The 16,713-nt window shown below is 41.1% G+C and overlaps 1 protein-coding gene and 1 long non-coding RNA gene across 2 annotated transcripts; both read left to right on the forward strand.

Annotated features, from left to right (window-relative positions):
• The first annotated feature begins 230 nt into the window (after positions 1-230).
• LOC132999358 (LIM domain and actin-binding protein 1-like) lies at positions 231-13,219 on the forward strand. The gene is made up of 10 exons (XM_061069014.1): positions 231-320; positions 2,997-3,139; positions 4,261-4,303; positions 7,714-8,157; positions 10,099-10,153; positions 10,366-10,463; positions 11,123-11,195; positions 11,415-11,446; positions 11,554-11,687; positions 11,843-13,219. The coding sequence occupies exons 2-10, from the start codon at positions 3,018-3,020 to the stop codon at positions 12,921-12,923; spliced, it is 2,082 nt and encodes a 693-aa protein (XP_060924997.1). The 5' UTR covers positions 231-320; positions 2,997-3,017; the 3' UTR covers positions 12,924-13,219.
• A 1,360-nt stretch (positions 13,220-14,579) lies between these two features.
• On the forward strand, positions 14,580-15,876 carry LOC132999359 (uncharacterized). Its single transcript, XR_009678152.1, has 4 exons — positions 14,580-14,632; positions 15,193-15,246; positions 15,411-15,545; positions 15,661-15,876. It is a non-coding gene; the product is annotated as an uncharacterized LOC132999359 (long non-coding RNA).
• Positions 15,877-16,713: the final 837 nt, after the last annotated feature.

Below are 16,713 nucleotides of genomic sequence, written 5' to 3' on the forward strand. Positions count from 1 at the left end.
TCAAAATGTCCTCACTTTAAAAAAATGACCTTACTCTGTATGGTCTATGCTTAACATGGTCCTCACAAAGATATAAGTACCTGAACAAACACACACAAGCACGCAGACACACACCCACACATTTTCACAGGTGGGAAGGGGGGGGTAACGTAATACCCTGAGGTCATTGGCCCATGAAATCACATGACCTGCCTCGTCCACTCCCCTCGCACCTTGGCGGCCGCCCCGCCCCCTCGGGTGCAGGTGGCACACACAGCGGGCGGTGACGCAGTGAGTGTCAGGTGTCCGCACAGGGAGCGACTCAGCGGAAGTGAGACCAGGTAAGAACCAGCGCAAATGACTCCAGCTAACCTTATTTGAAAAATACCAGAAATAATGTTGTTTGTCAAAAGTTAAACGAGTTCGTGGTTTGTTTGATTTGAAAGTGTTGCTTTAGTTGGGCTAACGCACACGTGAGTCCCGGTGCGAGGAGAACTCTGTGTCTCTTTGGGACAAATCGATGTCCTACTCTCTGCTGCTGACTTTGTCCTCAGCTCCTGTTGTCTCTGTGGAACCAGGAGTCACAACAGAATTCACTTTGAACAGAGGCGAATTTGAAAGTAAATGTGTGATCCTATAGTTTGGTTTCTTTTCTCTAAACCAATCAAATACAGTGTTGTACACCTGTAATTAAAAGTCCTCAAGTAACCTGTCGGCTCCTTGGCAGAGTCTTGTTCCGAGTCCTGTCCCTTTGCTGCAGTATCGAGTCTCCAGTTCAAGCTCAGCCATCTGCGTGTTAACAACTTTTATTTGCTTTTGTTTGGAGTGATTATTTGCTTCTTGGGTTTGAATCAATTATGAGGCTTCCTCCTTCCTGATGAGTCACCCAGTTTCCAGCCATGTTGTGGTAACTTGTAGTCTAGCAGGACTTGCATTAAAGTGAGGGTTTAAAGTTCGCTGTTCACTTTTCGCTGACACACCAGTAATGGAGATCAAACTAAATGATGACGCTTCGATGATCAGATTTCAAAAGCTCATATTTCAGATGGCCGATAACGATTTCAACTTCACTCCCTGTCTAAACCAATAAGATTGTGGTGATTACGTTTTCCTCCCTTCATTACCTCTGATTAATGACAGTTATTGTGCCATATAAAACAGAACAAAATAAATTATCGGTTATTGCTTATCTGTCTTATGTTGGGCTTGTAATGTTTTTTCCACATGGGCTATATGGGTACCTTAACATGTCATGACATACATGTCGTAGACCGTGATGGTGGTCTAACCTGGTAACATTTGTTCCCTCTACAATAATGTAAAGACAATTGTGTTCGGTTAATATCAGATTTCCAAACCAGGTCGAAAGTCTGAAATAAATGTGAAGCATTAAGAATGATTTCACACACAGGTAAATCAAGCTATGGCCCCGCCCTATTTTATCTTTGTACATGAGTGAGATTTCCTGTTGTGTGTTGCTGATTTTCAGATAATGTCTCTGGTTACATCAGCTAGTTTCTTTGTCCCGTTGTTGTGAGCCGGACTTTTGAGTGTTATTCTCAACCCTCATAGTTTTTGCCAGGGGCATTTACCTTCAACTGTTGGTGGTCTGAGGATATGCAAAACAGGTGTAATGGCGATGCGAAACTCAGTTTACCTTTGTTTTGCCATTGACGCAGTAGTGACCTGTCCAGGGTGTGACACTGACTTTTGTGCATTGGGATCGGCTCCAACCTTCCATAGAAAGCACTGACACAGGGTAAAAAGGAGGAGCCAACTAATAAATTGTATTTACAGCATGTCCATCAAGTTACAGTGTTGTTAGGCTTCAACCAAGGCACCTATTCACATAGAACAACACACAACTGATAATTGACAAGGTGAACTAACTTGCCTGTCGGCTTCAAAACCTGTAGCAACAGTAATTAGCCTCAGGCTACTTGGACCTATTGTGTTGTGTCAAATGTGTGGTTTTATTTGGTTAGCCTTTGCCTGTGCTCATCTAAAAAAAACACTAACACCAGTGCAACAACAACTGAAAGTAATTCCATATTATTATATATGTGAATACCCAATATGTAGTTAACTATTGTAATAATCTAATTCTGTAAATCTGCAGGTAATACAGTCAGAAATGTAGTTTGTATTTGACTGATCTGTGATCTGTGTTTATAATCTGGATTATGTTGAAATTCAGTTCAGTCCAAAGTCCTCACACTACTTTCCACCAGTATCCCTCTGCGTCCTAGGGATGATGTAATTGAAGCACCTGAGTGAAAAAGCAGACATGGCAAGAGGAATGATTGCAGGTCTATCAGCTGTAATCAGCCTTAATTTCAACAACCGGTCATAACTGACTGAGAACTTCTGAGGGATTCATGCCCTGACGTAATAATCTTCCAGACACAGGATGTGAATCATCATGTCTCAGAAGCACTAATTTAAATGTTTCTTTGAGTCAAGTTTATTAAATATGATGTTCGTGTTGTGAAACTCTTTGGTCGTCTGTGAATGATTATAGTGTGCTCACACTCAGCTCAGTGGTTTGCAGTGAAGCGGAACAAACTTCAGCACAGGTTTGAACACGCTGGTCTTGTGTGCATAACTGCATGAACACAAATACAGTATGTTCATGCACATACTATTTGGTATACGTCAGGTACTTGGAGAGTGACAAGAGATAAACTGACAGGGGGTGTGTTATAAATTTGTAAATCAGTGATCTCACTGAGTAGACCTGGACTCTGGCACTGACCTCCTGAAGAGTCTGTAAGTGTTACGATAGGTTTCCTGTTTATCCATTTGAACAAGGGCTTCTTTGTCTGTGTAAGTATTGTCTATCGTTAGCACACATAAGTGTCACCAAGTTGGTTTCCATTGGCAAGAAATAGCTGGTAGATGACAGGTTGCAGTCTTCTGAAGGTTTTGTCAGAGTAAATGGGTGGGGGTTGATTTCAAAGTGGAGAATAACAGGTGTTGTACACATATCGCTTACAGTGGGTGTGTTTGTGTTTCAGATACTTGGGAAGCTAGCAGATATGGAAAGTGGTCCATTCAGTCGACGGTCATGGGTGACGCAGTCCGTGCGCATCACTGCAAAGGAGCTGTCATTGGTCAGTGGCCGAGGAAAAAACAACGCCATCGCCGAGCGGTTTTCCAAGTGAGTAACACCTGGTTTAAGTGAATGTTCTATGTTAATATCTATTCGTGAAACTGTCTGTTATACAAGGAATTAATGCTAAATACATTGCGAGACTAGAGTTGCACTGAGTAGTACACATACCTTACACATCTCACAATGTTAAAGAAAGTAAAAAAATTCACCAAAATGTAATGAGCTTTCTTTGCCCATGTCCCATCCTTCCACCGAGTTTCATGGAAATCTGATCAGTAGTTATTGGATAAGTTGCTAATAAACAAACGTACTAACCGACGAACAAGCAAACAGACAGAGGGGAAACACAACATCCTTGGTCGAGGTAATAAAGCTATTGTGTTTAGCCAACTAGCTCATACTCTTAATGCATTTTCAGTTCCATCATACTTTAAATACTTTGGACACAATATATACTGGTTCTATTTAGGACTAAATTGAGCTACAGGGATTTGTCAAGGTACAGAATAAGGATATATTTATATACTTTATGATTATGCAATGTACAGGTGAGGAGGTATAACCTTTAATTGATCTACTTCAATTTGTTGAAATGTTTTACTGTTCATCAAGTGTTTGTTGTTCTCTGCTCATATAGAGCAGAGTTTAAAACCACAGCCCTCACTAAGGAGCAAAAATTGAGTCTTTAAACTTTAAATAAATAATAACGTGACATGAATCATGATCATTATTGATATTGAATGACATTTTTTATCTTTATGACATTTTTAACCACAATGCCAGCCCTGCTAGCTACAGACTGCAGCCAGAAAACAAGTTATCATTTCCAATGACTCAGCCAATGTATAGAAATTGAAAACAAATAATATCTGTATTTTATGATCTTTTCTTTGACACAGTGCTTGTTTTAAATGTTCTTTTTTTAATTTAACTTAAAAAACAACCAACAAAAAGTAGTAAGAAATTAAAACCATTCCAAAAACACTGCACTGCTGCTAGATAGAATAGAACACAATCTAGAATTCAACATTTCTAGCGGTTATACATTCATGGTAAAAGCTCTGCATTTGTGTCTAGAACCATGAAATATGGCATTTAAAAAAAAGTAGAAATGTTCTTATCTGTTTTGAGTCACTAGAGGTCAGCATTGTTTCTTTCTCTCTCAGGTATCAGAGAGCTGCTGTGGAGACTGCAGAGAAGAAAAAAGCAGTAAGTATTTGTTATGTGCAGGAAGTAAGACACACTTTATTTTCCACTGACCTCAGTTTAGAGACATCTTCTCAAACTTTGTGATCCTGAAAATGTAATGTGCAGCTGTTTGAGGTTTCTAAATATGAAATGGTCTTGTAGATACATGAATAATTCAATTGTTATTCACAGTTTTCAATCTATGAGACATCATTGACATACAACAATTTGATAAGTCTCCCTGCGAAGTAAATGATGAAATGACGAGTGAGTGTGATGCATGTGTTGCTTCATTTGCTCAGTAGTCGCTACTGGAGTTGCTAAACTAATTACAACATGTTGAGATCAGGAACACACGCATACACGCATACACACACACTGAGAGACAGGGAGACTCACCATGCCAACACAGTGTCTGGGCCAAATGTCTTGTCCTGGCTGACCTCTCATTGGCCACTTGTTGCAGTCGGCAGACTATCAAACCCATAATCCCTCTTCAGTGTAATCCCCTCGCAATAGTCTCTGTGGTTCCAACTGTAGGTTAGCTGCTTTGTCGTGTGCAAGATTGATAAATAAACCTGGATAGAGATTAATAGAATTACTGATCAGCTAATACCATGAAGAAATACAAGGTAATGTTGCTGTGCTTGTGTGTAACATTGTGATTGTTCACCAGTGTGTGAGAGCCAGCAGCTCTAAAAGAAAAGTTGGCTTCTTCAGTCTTTGTTTAATGGTCTGGCTGGTAATGACAAGAAGGCTTTGTTTTTTGTCCTGTAGATGCGTGATATGGTTTGTTAAAGTAAAGTTTCTGCATTTCTCCCTTTCAGTCAGTATTTAAGCAAAAGAGGTTTTGACTGAAGAGCTTCACAGAAAACTGCCATGAGGGCAAATTCAAGTTGTTAAGTTTCATTTTTAATACAAATTTACTTTTTAATATGATATCTCATAGTTTGTAATCATTTTCAGGAACTTTGTGTTAATATGATCAGATGTTACACTTTTACAGGGAAACAGAAGTTAAGTTGAAACATTTGAGGATAACCCTGAATGAAAGACCATCTGTCTGTCTAAATGTGTGTGTGTGTGTGTGTGTGCGTTCCTGTACTTATATCTTTGTGAGGACCGTTTTAAGCACAGACCCCATTTTCAACAGGCTGTTTGAGGGTTAAGACTTGGTGTTAGAGTTAGGGTTAAAATAAGGTTTAGGTCAGTGTAAGGCATTTAGTTTGGCTGGTTAAGGTTAGGGTAAGTAGGGAATGTATAATGCCAATAAGTGTCCTCATTAAGATATAAGTACAAACGTGTGTATGACAATGAGTTAATAAGATTGGCATTATGGTAACATGTGATGGCCATCTGTCAATATGTTTGTTAATTAATTATCATAATAAGTTGAATTTCTTTTTGCCATTTCAATTCAGTTAAATTTACTTTGTGTTGCATTTTGTGTTTTTACCTCATTTTCCGCTGTAATTTTCATTCGATGTAGGCACCTGATTTTAAAGCAAGTTACAATTCAAACTCATTGCAAGTCCCATCGATGTGAGGATATGTTTCTTGGTGCAGGCTCCTCCCTCAACCCTAGAATCTGCTGACAGTCTTGACTTAGTGTGACTCAGAGCAGACTCAGCTATCACAGTTTATCCAACTAGTGATTAAGAAAAGCTCAGCAGGTCTGTCTTTTAAGGAGCAGTTTAGTTCATGTGGTGAAGGACTATGTTAGAAAAATCGTTCAATGATTTGTAGAGGAGGATTCATGCTTTAACATTGTTCAGTCATTACTGCCTGCATCAATGCATCAGTGTTACTGTCAACATGTTCAGCTCGTATAATGCAGTTGCATCTATTATAAATCGTGTAGATATTTTTAGTAGTTTTAAAGCCCAGAAATCTCCGGCCACTAAGCTAAACTGATATTGATGATATTGTGTGTTGTGTCTTCTCTGACACAGCCCTGACTGATGATCTGTCATTTTAGTCTGTTTTGTTGAGCCAGAACCTCTCGCTCTCTCTGAGATTTCTTTTAAAATCTGTAAAAACTCCTTTGAATCGGTTTTGTTTGTCCTTTATTCTCACAGTATTTGTCTTTCATCTTGTCCTGTTTTTTTCTGATCTACAACTTCTGCACAGATCAGTGCTTTGTGGATCCAGTGTTAAGTTTCATGATCGTCAGCAATGATCCAAGAGTGGAAAAATGTCAGAGCTGACCCAGCGAACAAAGAGTTAACTTTTCCCTGAATGTATCATTTCCTGCTCTGGTTTCCTGGGTTTTCTGACTCTCTCTCTGTCTCTCATTCACTTTTGCTGGTGTTAAAGGGGTTGGGCTAACTCTAACAAGCAGATGTAGTTTGGCTGCTAACATCTGGGAGACTCTACCTCTCACTGCCTCTCAGCACACCGACCTGTAGAGGAGGACCAGCCCAGGACTCTCACTTTTGACTTGTGGTTACACCTCGTTCGGCCGATCCTTCACATTCTCTGAGGTTTTTATTTCTCATTGCTTAAACGAGGAACAATCTTCGGCACTGTCCAGTTCTTTGTGTCTACTCTGGAGTTGCGTCACAAAGACAGTAATTGTTTCTCCTATTTTGCCCACTTAGGGTTTTTTGTTCAGGCCTTTTGGCTGATGTTCTCATTTTTTTCTTTGCTCTATTTCTTTTTTGTCTGTTTGCTCATCAATATAACGTATATTTAGATGTACAAAATACATTTCAAGTTTTTGATGTACTAATACATCATGTTACATGTTTTGTCACCAACTGATTGTATTTGTTTCTTATGTCTAACCGTGTTTAAATTAGGTTTAAAATGTATTAGTATTTAAGTGTTACTTTCTAACTTCAACTCAACCAGGAAGCCTGCCTGCAATGGGCTAAACTGACTAATATATTCTCTTAATTCATTATTTAACGAATGTAACGGCGAATTATTCTTATGTCCAGATCCGCTTTCTGTAGTGTGTCATTCCTCTTTTATAATTAAGGAAGTTCCTGCTGGTCACGCAATGCAGCAGTGATCCTCCTGTTGTTCTGTTTTCTGCTCAACATGTTTTGTCATGAATGGCTAAGTAGTGAACTGAACCCTCCACAGTGTTTTTTTTCTGTGAAAAGGTAAAGTTGTCGTGTAGAAAGGAATGCAGCTGATAAATGTAGCTGCATGCTCAGCCCTGCTCTCTCTGTCTCGAGCCGGTCGTTGCATTTAGCAGCCGCAGCAAAAACATCTATTTCCTGGAGCAGCTTTGAACAGCTGTTCACCTAATCTGTCAGTGGAGCCTGGTTCAGACTCTGGCATTTCCTTTAGTCCATTGTGCTGAATTATCATTGACGCGGTTTGATACACTGTATTTATGATGTCATTTTCATTTTAAGTGTCATTTTCAATTTAAGTGTTTTGCATGCTCACAGTTTAACTTTTAGTTTTCTTCCTCACAGGCTTTTGAGAGCTCAACACCCTCCCTGCGTTTAGGCAACCTCAGTGCTCTGAAGAAGCGCTGGGAGGTAACGGAGAACGTCGACCGCAACAAACCTTCATCCGGTCCACCTTCAAGCGAATTCAGCTCTCGCTGTCGGCCCCCTGCCCTCGCCAGGCCTCCTTCCGTCAGCGAGAACCCCCCTCCATTAAAGAGCCCTGGCCTGGTGACACCTCAGAAAGGGGGATTTACAGTCAGTCGTGCCCAGAAGCCCTCAGCAGCTCCAGAAGCAACCAAGGCTGAAGAACAGAGAGGAATGGACAGGGATGAGGTGACACGTAGCGACAGACCTGAAAAGCTTGACGAGCAAGTTCCAACCAGCCCCTGTGCCTTCTATGAAAAACCCAGAGTGCCACTGAACAACCTGAAGATGAAGTTTGAGAGGGGAGAGGACGCCACAGCAAAGGTAAAACAATAGGCTCATGTGAAATTATCTTTCCATCAATAAATGATATTGAAGACAATTATAGACAGATTTGGTGCAGAGGAGCGTCACTTTCTCATTTGGTAGATTTTCATCCCGTGCATTTGAGCCACAGTTTGAGGAAGACAGGGAGGGTTTAAGGTTCCTTCAATATATTGATAACTACATTTGAAAACTGCCATCAAAGTTCTCTCTTTGTTCATATTCCAGACACAACTCAAGTTTTTTTTTCTCCACCACTTTGACAGCTGTGAATCTATTGGCTCTGCATCAGTTTCCCAGGAATTAACAGTAACCACAATGTTGATGTCGGGATTTATTGTTCTTATGTCTATCGGTCTTAAAAAAAGCTGTATTCTCAGAAAACCTCTTGGGAACAAACTCAGAATGTTTTTTTGCATGTGGCTGACTCCATGTTGCATAACCTAAAATCACAATGTGGCCACCATTAATATGCATCTTTGGAGGAAAAACCACTTTGATTGTAATTTATAGAGCTAATTGCTACCATACCTTGTAACTATAAGCTTTGTAAATGTCATGAGTGTACACGTAGCAAAAAGAAATAAGTTGACCATAATGGGTTTCCCATTCAACTTAGCAGTAGCTAAACCACATCAAAGGTCCTCTCCCCCTGCTGTCTGTGCAGAAATACTCATTTCTGAGCATAGCTGTCTTCAAGACTTGTCCTTCATACACAGTTTTCCATTTCTCCCCCACACGCTCCTGTCTTCTCTTTCTGTGTGTGTGTGTGTTTTCATCCCTCTCTGCCCAAAACAACAAGCACTCCACTCTTCACCTTCCCCAACAGAGGAATGTAGGGACATTCCTGACCTAGGGCTGTTTCATTCTTCAGAGGATCACCTCTCCAGAGCAACTGTCTTTATCTCCCTTTTCATTAGCAACTGTGTGCACGTGCGTGTGCATGAGCGTGTGTGTGTGTGTTGTCCAACAGCCCTGGCTTTTAGTTTTACTGTGTTTTTTTGTGTGTGTTATATCGTGCAACAGCAGTAAATTCAGATTCAAGTTGTTCTTAGTAGAAGGAGTAGGCATGTAACGTCACCACTTGGGAAGAAGAAGTGAAAATGTTCTGGTGAAAATTTACAGGCAAGTTTCTGAGGTTTATAACTATTGGCTGAGGAAGATGGTGGCACAACAGGACCCCACGGCTCCAGTGAAGCAGCCTGAAGAAAGGGGTTGTTTTAATTGGCCCATGTTTGTACAGGATAACTGCAGAGACAAACTGTCTGCTTTACTCATTAGGGTTGGTGACACGTGGGATACGTGCTCGCACACACATACTGTATGTAGCTCGCTCTTTTCCATAAAATTCAATGGAAATGATTTGGTTCTCATGACTGCAGGTCAAAGGCATGTTGGTGTCTGTCCGGGTCAATTCTCTGCACTCTAGTTACTAGCAGGCTTTAAATGGTGGAGTGGAGAAAACATTACTCTGCTTACATCTTGCTTCTGTAGCTGAAATTCTGGTTTATTTAATGCTGAGCACAGTTTCTGATTTAGCTGTGTGAATGTACGAGAGCACGACCACTCCCTATCATTGTTCATGCTCCTCGGCTGAGCTGTGTGGGATGCTTCTACATCAGCTCTGATGTATTATTCCCAAGTAATGCTTAGGAAACAGTTCAGGCAGTGCCTAACATACAGATTTTGGAGTCATCGTGTATATATGCTGATATGGGAACAACATGCATACCTAGGGAAAACCCACACTTCTTCTTTCCTACTTTCAAGCACAAGGATCTTCCTAAGGTATCTGTTTAATACAGAGTCAAAAAATTACTTTTAATAAATGTTATGAATAAACAGGTATTTTCAGTGGTTAACTTGACATCTGCCAACATGTATTGTCGATAGATTTAACAAACTGACCCTCTGATCCCACCAATCATTTTACTCTTGCAGGTCAGCAGGACAACTCGACGCAGTTCTTCATCAGACGACATGGAGCAGCGTAGCGGTACAGAAACACACGCATGCACACACTATCTGCTGACTTGAGGTTCATGTTGATGGAGTGACAACATTCATGAACTTCAATTAATCCCCTCTAACTTTCATCTCATAAATGAATGTCTATTGGATCCTGAATGTGACATTAAAGTGATGAGTCATTGTTTGAGTTTCTGCAACATAATGAAATCATAAGTGGGATCTCTTCTTCTGCCTCAGGCCTTTCTGTGACTGACAGAGTGCTAGAGGCGCCTTCCCTGAGGGAGAAGATGGCAAAGTACCAGGCTGCTGCTGCTAAACAAGGCCCCGCACGACCTGTGAGTTCATACAGAAGGAACTGAAGTCAAAAATATTATATATTAAAAAGGAAATAAACAAGCACTCTTGCTATGGACAATTAAAATGCTTTTTTAAGTGTGGCTAATGCATGGTAAAGATGATGCAGAAAATGCAGCTACTCATTGTGGCACACTGGCCTTCATCAGGGTGACTGTCTGATTATTTCCCTCTGTTGTATCAAAATTTACCACCACTGGTGTCACATCATCAGTTTTAAACCAAAGCAGTGGCTAAAGCTAAAACATACATACTCTGTATTCAGTATGCATTAAGAAGTAGCCCTTATAAACTGTAAGTAGCTGTAAGTGATGTCCCAAAAATGACCTGTTATCTTTACAGTAGACAACATACTTCTGGTATATGCTCATTCGCAATAGAACTTAACATTGTTTTAGCTTCAGGCTTTAAATTAAATCAGGGTTTTAAGTGAACTTTGACCAAATCCTTCACAAAAGAAAAGCTATGGACAACATTGTGCACTAATGATTTTTGTATTTTCCTGTAATACTCGATCTGCTAATGTAACTGAATATCTACTGTTGCTCCCCTTCTACTCCAGAAATCGAGAAACACAATGCTTTATTATTGCACAGTCAGTTAACTCAAAGGTTGTGTTACTTTTATGTGTTTTCTTCAGGGTGTGACCAAAGAGGTGCCTGCTCCAAATGCTTCTGCACCTCAGAAACTGGTATCTGCACCTGATTGCAATGGTGAGTCTAAGTGGTAAATTGAAGGACAATTATGTTGCACATTAACATTATATATGCAGTTTAACTTGTAATGAAATGTGAAAGAGAAAATGTATTAAACCATTAATTTACCCAATTTACTTTGGCATCTAGAATGAGATTTGGTTGGATGTGACTGCCCTTTTCAGTACATCTTATTCAAATCAACAGTATTACATTTTCTGCATTTGTGTATTTTAGGTGAAAACAGCGAGCCGTCCAAAGTATCAAGGGTGAGTCATTCACCACGACAATCACAAGACATGCACGAGTCATCAGTAGAAATCCCATTTCAACCTCTTTTGATTATGAATGAATGTGTAAATATTTGTCTATGTAGAAGTTCTGCCCACCGGCGAGGGAGGAGTGCTTCGCTTGTTCGAAGACTGTGTACCCCCTGGAGAGGCTGGTGTCTCAGAAGCATGTCTACCACAAAAGCTGCTTCCGCTGCGTTCACTGCAGCACAACACTCAGGTTAGTCTCCTGCTGCCAAGTATATTCTTAATGAAATCCGTGAGCACTCTTCTCAGTGGGTGGCTGCTGAAAAACCACAGACAGCAAACATTTGTCAAAGAATCTATAATCTCCTCCTGAGGCAAAATAATATCTTTGCTCCTCTCTGTTTTTAGTCTTGGGAACTATGCCTCTCTGCATGGTAAAGTCTACTGCAAGCCCCATTTCAGCCAGCTGTTCAAAGCAAAAGGCAACTATGACGAAGGCTTCGGCCATCGCCCGCACAAGGAGCTGTGGGAACCTCGCACGGAGGGAGAAGAAGGTGAAGAGGCAGTGAAGCCCAAAGAAGCAGAGGAGCCAATGGAGGTGAAGCCTCCGGCTAAGAGTAAGTCAGACAAACCTCTGACCCCGACTGAGGAAATGTCCCCACAGGTCAAGGTCACAGACATGACCGCCTTAATGGAGACACATGGGCAGACGCACGTCAGCTCCAGTGAGAAGCCTAAGTCTGCAGAGCGGCCAGCTGAGACACGGAAGCTGAGGATCGCTTGGCCTCCTCCGGCTGGTGAGGGCCAATCAGGGACTGCAGCGCTCAGTCCAGTCACAGAGGGAGCGACCTCCAGCAAGCCCTGGAGAGCCAAGTGGCCCCCAGAGGGAGAGGCACCATCATCCTTCCAGAGCTCAGATCGGGTCGAACTGAAGGGCCTGAGGAGGAGCTCCTCCATGAAGGAGCGCACTCGGCCTTTTACCATCGCAGGTAAACCCACCCCTGCACCCAGTCTGGCGCCCAGGGAGCCTCGTCGGCCTCTCAAGTCCCTACTGGAATGGAGAACATCATTTGAAGAAAGAAACCCCTCTGAAAAATCACAGAATGAAACCAAAGCAGAGCAGCAGCAGGAGAAGAAAGAGAAGGTTGCTCAGGTAGCTAGTGAAGACGCAGCACGTGCAAGCAGCTCAGAGGAGGACGTGGCCACGGTGCTCAAGCAGGAGGAAGAAAGAGACGATCAAGTAGAGGAAGAAGATGCATCAGCGGGAGCAGACAAGATGGCTGTGGAGCAAGGCTCTCTGAGGAGCATCTCTCCAGACATCTCACCGTCCCCTTCTCCACCTCTGCAGCCGAAACAGAACCGCACCTCTCAGGATGTGGGATTCTGGGAGGAAGACAAAGAGGGAAGTGACGCTGAGGAGCTGAGTGCAGAGGATATAATCAAGAGGAACCGCCACTACGATGAGGAGGAAGACGACTCTGACTCATAGGATCATCTCTGTTTCCTGTCAATTCACCATATAAAACTCGTCAGTCTGGTTTTCTCTGGTTAAAAGTAGCTCATCAATTAGCTTAGTCACATTTTAGTGTTTAATGAGTGATTCCAAAAAGTCCACTAGTTGTTTGTATGTGCATAAATGATTTAATAACTGCCTTTAATTACTGTATCAAGTACAAATGTTTCTTTTTTACTTTAATTATGTACTGTAAAAATATGTGAAACAGCTTTTATATGACTCCTGATTATACTGGAAGGCGAAAAATCTATTAAACTCAATCAATTCTGGATCTCAAGTTCTGGTAATTGTTTGCATCAGAAGTTGTGTATTTTTTGCAGGTTGTTCGGCCATAAAGCTTCAAATGACTGCAGCACATAAAAGTGCCTTAATTACAGAAGGAAAAACTATTTGCGGAGTTTGGTCCTTTGGACACTATGTTTTTTAAGTTGGAGAACAAATTTCTGTAAGTTATAATAAAAAAATGTTTTCTTGGTTTGGTAAAACTGAAACTGGGGCTAGAAATTATTACATTATCTTAACCATAGGTGCAAGTACTATGTGAAACTGATCTGGTATATGTCCTGTGCAGGGTTCGTGCAGAGAGCTTTAGAAGGGCAGATGCTAAAATTTCAAAAGGGGCACATGGAAAAAGATAGTCCTGTGATTCTATCATAAGGTCCAAACTTTATACTTAACGGTTCAAACCATTTTACATTTAGTTACCATTACACTTTGTTGATAAACTTGTATTCTATCCCAATCTGTGTCATCTCGTTGGCCCTTCTGGATTTGTGTTTTATACAGTAATTTATTAGTTTTCTGCTTGAGAAGAGGCAAACCATGGCAAACGTTACACCTAAGAAAATACACACTTAACTGGATGATAGATATAACCTGTCAAAGGTTTAAACTAAGTTTTGTTAAATTTTGCCATTTTCATACTCTTCTGAAGACACCAGGATTTGTTCTCTTGTATTATGCAGTGGCGTTTTCAAATATTCAGCATATTACAAAAGGTTTCTAACACCCCAAAAAACAAATGATGCCATAAATTACATTTTTCTCCGAACAGCCATCAAGGATTAGCAATTGTTCAACCTTTAAATCAGTAAAAGCTCAGCCCAGTGCAGAAGAGGAAATAGTATTCACCATATATAATATGGTCTCAGGATTTTGCCTGCATTAAAAAATGTGATCCAATTAGCGCCACTGACTGCCTCAACACCTTTTCCGGTGCACAGTTTTTTCCTTTTTTTCAAAATAAGCGCACGCACTTCTGCGTCCGACGCCAAATTCTGTGCGTGTCAAAATAAAAGCACGTATACGGTTTGTAGCGCCCTCTTGTGGTTTTACCTAAACCCTTCACCTAAGCGCCTGGTAAAGTAAATAAATAAATTGATTAGAACTACAGATACGGAACAGCCCTAGGGCCATTTCTGAGTGCGGAAGTGCCACCTGAATATGGGAGAGAAGAGTTCCTGACTCGGACCTGAAGCGGAACACGGAGGTTTTTAAAGAAATGGAACATCCAGGCTCCTCCTCCGTGGGACCCGGCGGGAGGGTTGGGTCAGCGGATCGGCCGCTTTTCCACCGACCCGGCCCCAGACGCTGGTCCGTGGTCGCCCTGTCCGTCCTGGGCTCCGCGGCGTGTGTGTCCGCTGTCGGCTGCTTGTGCGCCTTCATCTACCCCATACTGAAAGGTAACGCGTGTCACGTAGGCGCGAAGTCGTGATTTGAAACATTTAATAACTATAAAGTAACTTTGTGGAAGTTTTTCTTGGCTCTTGGGGCCCAAAGCAGAATCTCCCAGGGGGCCCCCCTCAAACAGCATTCCTCAATGTTATGTTGTAAATAATCTCGGGTAGGAAGTGTTTTTAAATTCAAATGTTTCACCTACATGATTACATTTAAATAAAGAACATTAAAACCCTCCAATTTTCAAAATGTAAAGAACAATAAAAGCCTTAAAGGTGTCAACATTAGCAGACATAAGCTGGCACAATATTAATCTATAAAACATCATAAATAACTTGAAATAAAAGCTAAACTCGAGTACTGTCTGTACTGCCATGTTTGTTTATTTTTCCTCATCTAGTTTTCTCTTTCTCCCATGAAGGATATCATTTAAGAAAGGATGACAAAGTGGAAATTCGTCCTCATTTGATTTATTTTTAAATGTTCAATGAAAAGACCCAAACACACTAACAGTGATATGTATCATGTTTATGAGAATGATGTTTTGCTGCTGTGACTGTTTCAGAGCTGCGGGCAGGGAGAGTGAGAGGAGAGGACGGGACTGAAGAGAGAATCCTGGGTGAGTATCAGGACGTCTCTCTCTCTGTCATCTCTAAGTACAGTAACATGAAGTCGCCATACAATCCTCTATCTGTAATAAAGAGCTGAAAGTCCTTCTACTCACACTTTAGTTGGGTTTACAAAAATAAATACAGATTTGATGATGCTTTTGCATTTTTGCAGGTTTCTGGAGCATCCTTGTGCTGTCAGTATAGTCGTTGGATGCATCTGCTGCGTCTTCTCGTGGACTCTCACCTACCTGGACTCATACCAGCCGGGCAAGGGGTTCCTGTCACCGCTGTCACTGGCCCACCTCAGGTAACAGGGAGTTGGACCAGTGTGTAGTGTGGTCCCTTGTGTTTGAACTCACTGGTAAACAGCAGAGGATGACGTCATGTTAAAAACTGCCTTGTCTCTCTGTGTTTCCTCATAGAGATGAACCTGGCCATCGATTTCAAGTGGGTTATGGTGCTGTGGTCCTCAACGGCCTCATGGCCATGCTCACCGTCTTCTGGATCCTCACCTGACACACACACACACACACACATACTGTTTTTTTGGTTTGTGTTTCTGTTAGTCTGCAGGATTACACAAAACTACTGGACTCATTAAAACAACATTTTGAAAAAAGGATGCAGTATGGGTCAGGACATAAATGTTTGGGTGCACATCACATGATGAATCCGCATGGAGCTGTGTGTGGTTTTTGTAAGGTCAATTTCGGAAATTGGTTTCTCCTTCCATGTTTGTTTGCCCACGTCACAACGCTCTGAGCTGTGGGGGATTCCATTTGGCGAGGTCTGCAGAAATGTTTTGGATGTATTTATGTATGGAGGACGGAAACTGACAACATTTAAAAACATTTATAAATTAATAATCAACTTGAAGATGTGTATTTATAAAGGAAAAGTCCAGGAGGCCTGAGGTTTGATTTGATTAATGAGTAATGAGTGACTCTTACTCCTTGTGCTAGTTGATGGAAACAATGTCATTTATTTGATCACCGAATATGAACTAGAAGGTTTTGCATGAATTTTCAGAATTATATTAAATTAAATGTGTCCCACACTGTGAATCTTGTAAGGCGTCAGAAGCCAAGGCTGGAAACTACTGGGTTATTCTCTAACAATAGGTTTTTAAAGCATGTTAAATCATCCAGTATCTAAAATCCAAAAATATAAAAGTAACTTTTAAGTAAGGCTGTAGTAAAGTAGAAAATACAATGGTTTTCTCTGAAATGTGTATCAAAAACAGCATGGACACAGACACACAATAATTTGTCTATCTTCTTCCTGTGCTTAGTGTCTCATGGGTATAATCAGGTAATCCAATCCCTAATAATATTATAGTATTGGCCTAAACTAATTCCCAACATTAGAGTGAAGACTTAATAATAAAAATGATTATTATTCACATTATCATCATTGTTGATATTACCATCATGTACTTTAGGGTTTTTTCAGTGCCCAGGCAAACAGTGTCTGCA

This window comes from Limanda limanda, chromosome 4 (genome assembly GCF_963576545.1).
Source record: "Limanda limanda chromosome 4, fLimLim1.1, whole genome shotgun sequence".
NCBI lineage: Eukaryota > Metazoa > Chordata > Actinopteri > Pleuronectiformes > Pleuronectidae > Limanda > Limanda limanda.

Bases quoted from the DNA above. Each gene is read 5' to 3' on its own strand.
- LOC132999358 (XM_061069014.1), top strand. From the start codon at position 3,018: ATGGAAAGTGGTCCATTCAGTCGACGGTCATGGGTGACGCAGTCCGTG. The intron at 4,304-7,713 runs GTAAGTATTTGT...TCTTCCTCACAG, and splicing joins CTGCAGAGAAGAAAAAAGCA to GCTTTTGAGAGCTCAACACC. The intron at 8,158-10,098 runs GTAAAACAATAG...TTACTCTTGCAG, and splicing joins GAGAGGACGCCACAGCAAAG to GTCAGCAGGACAACTCGACG.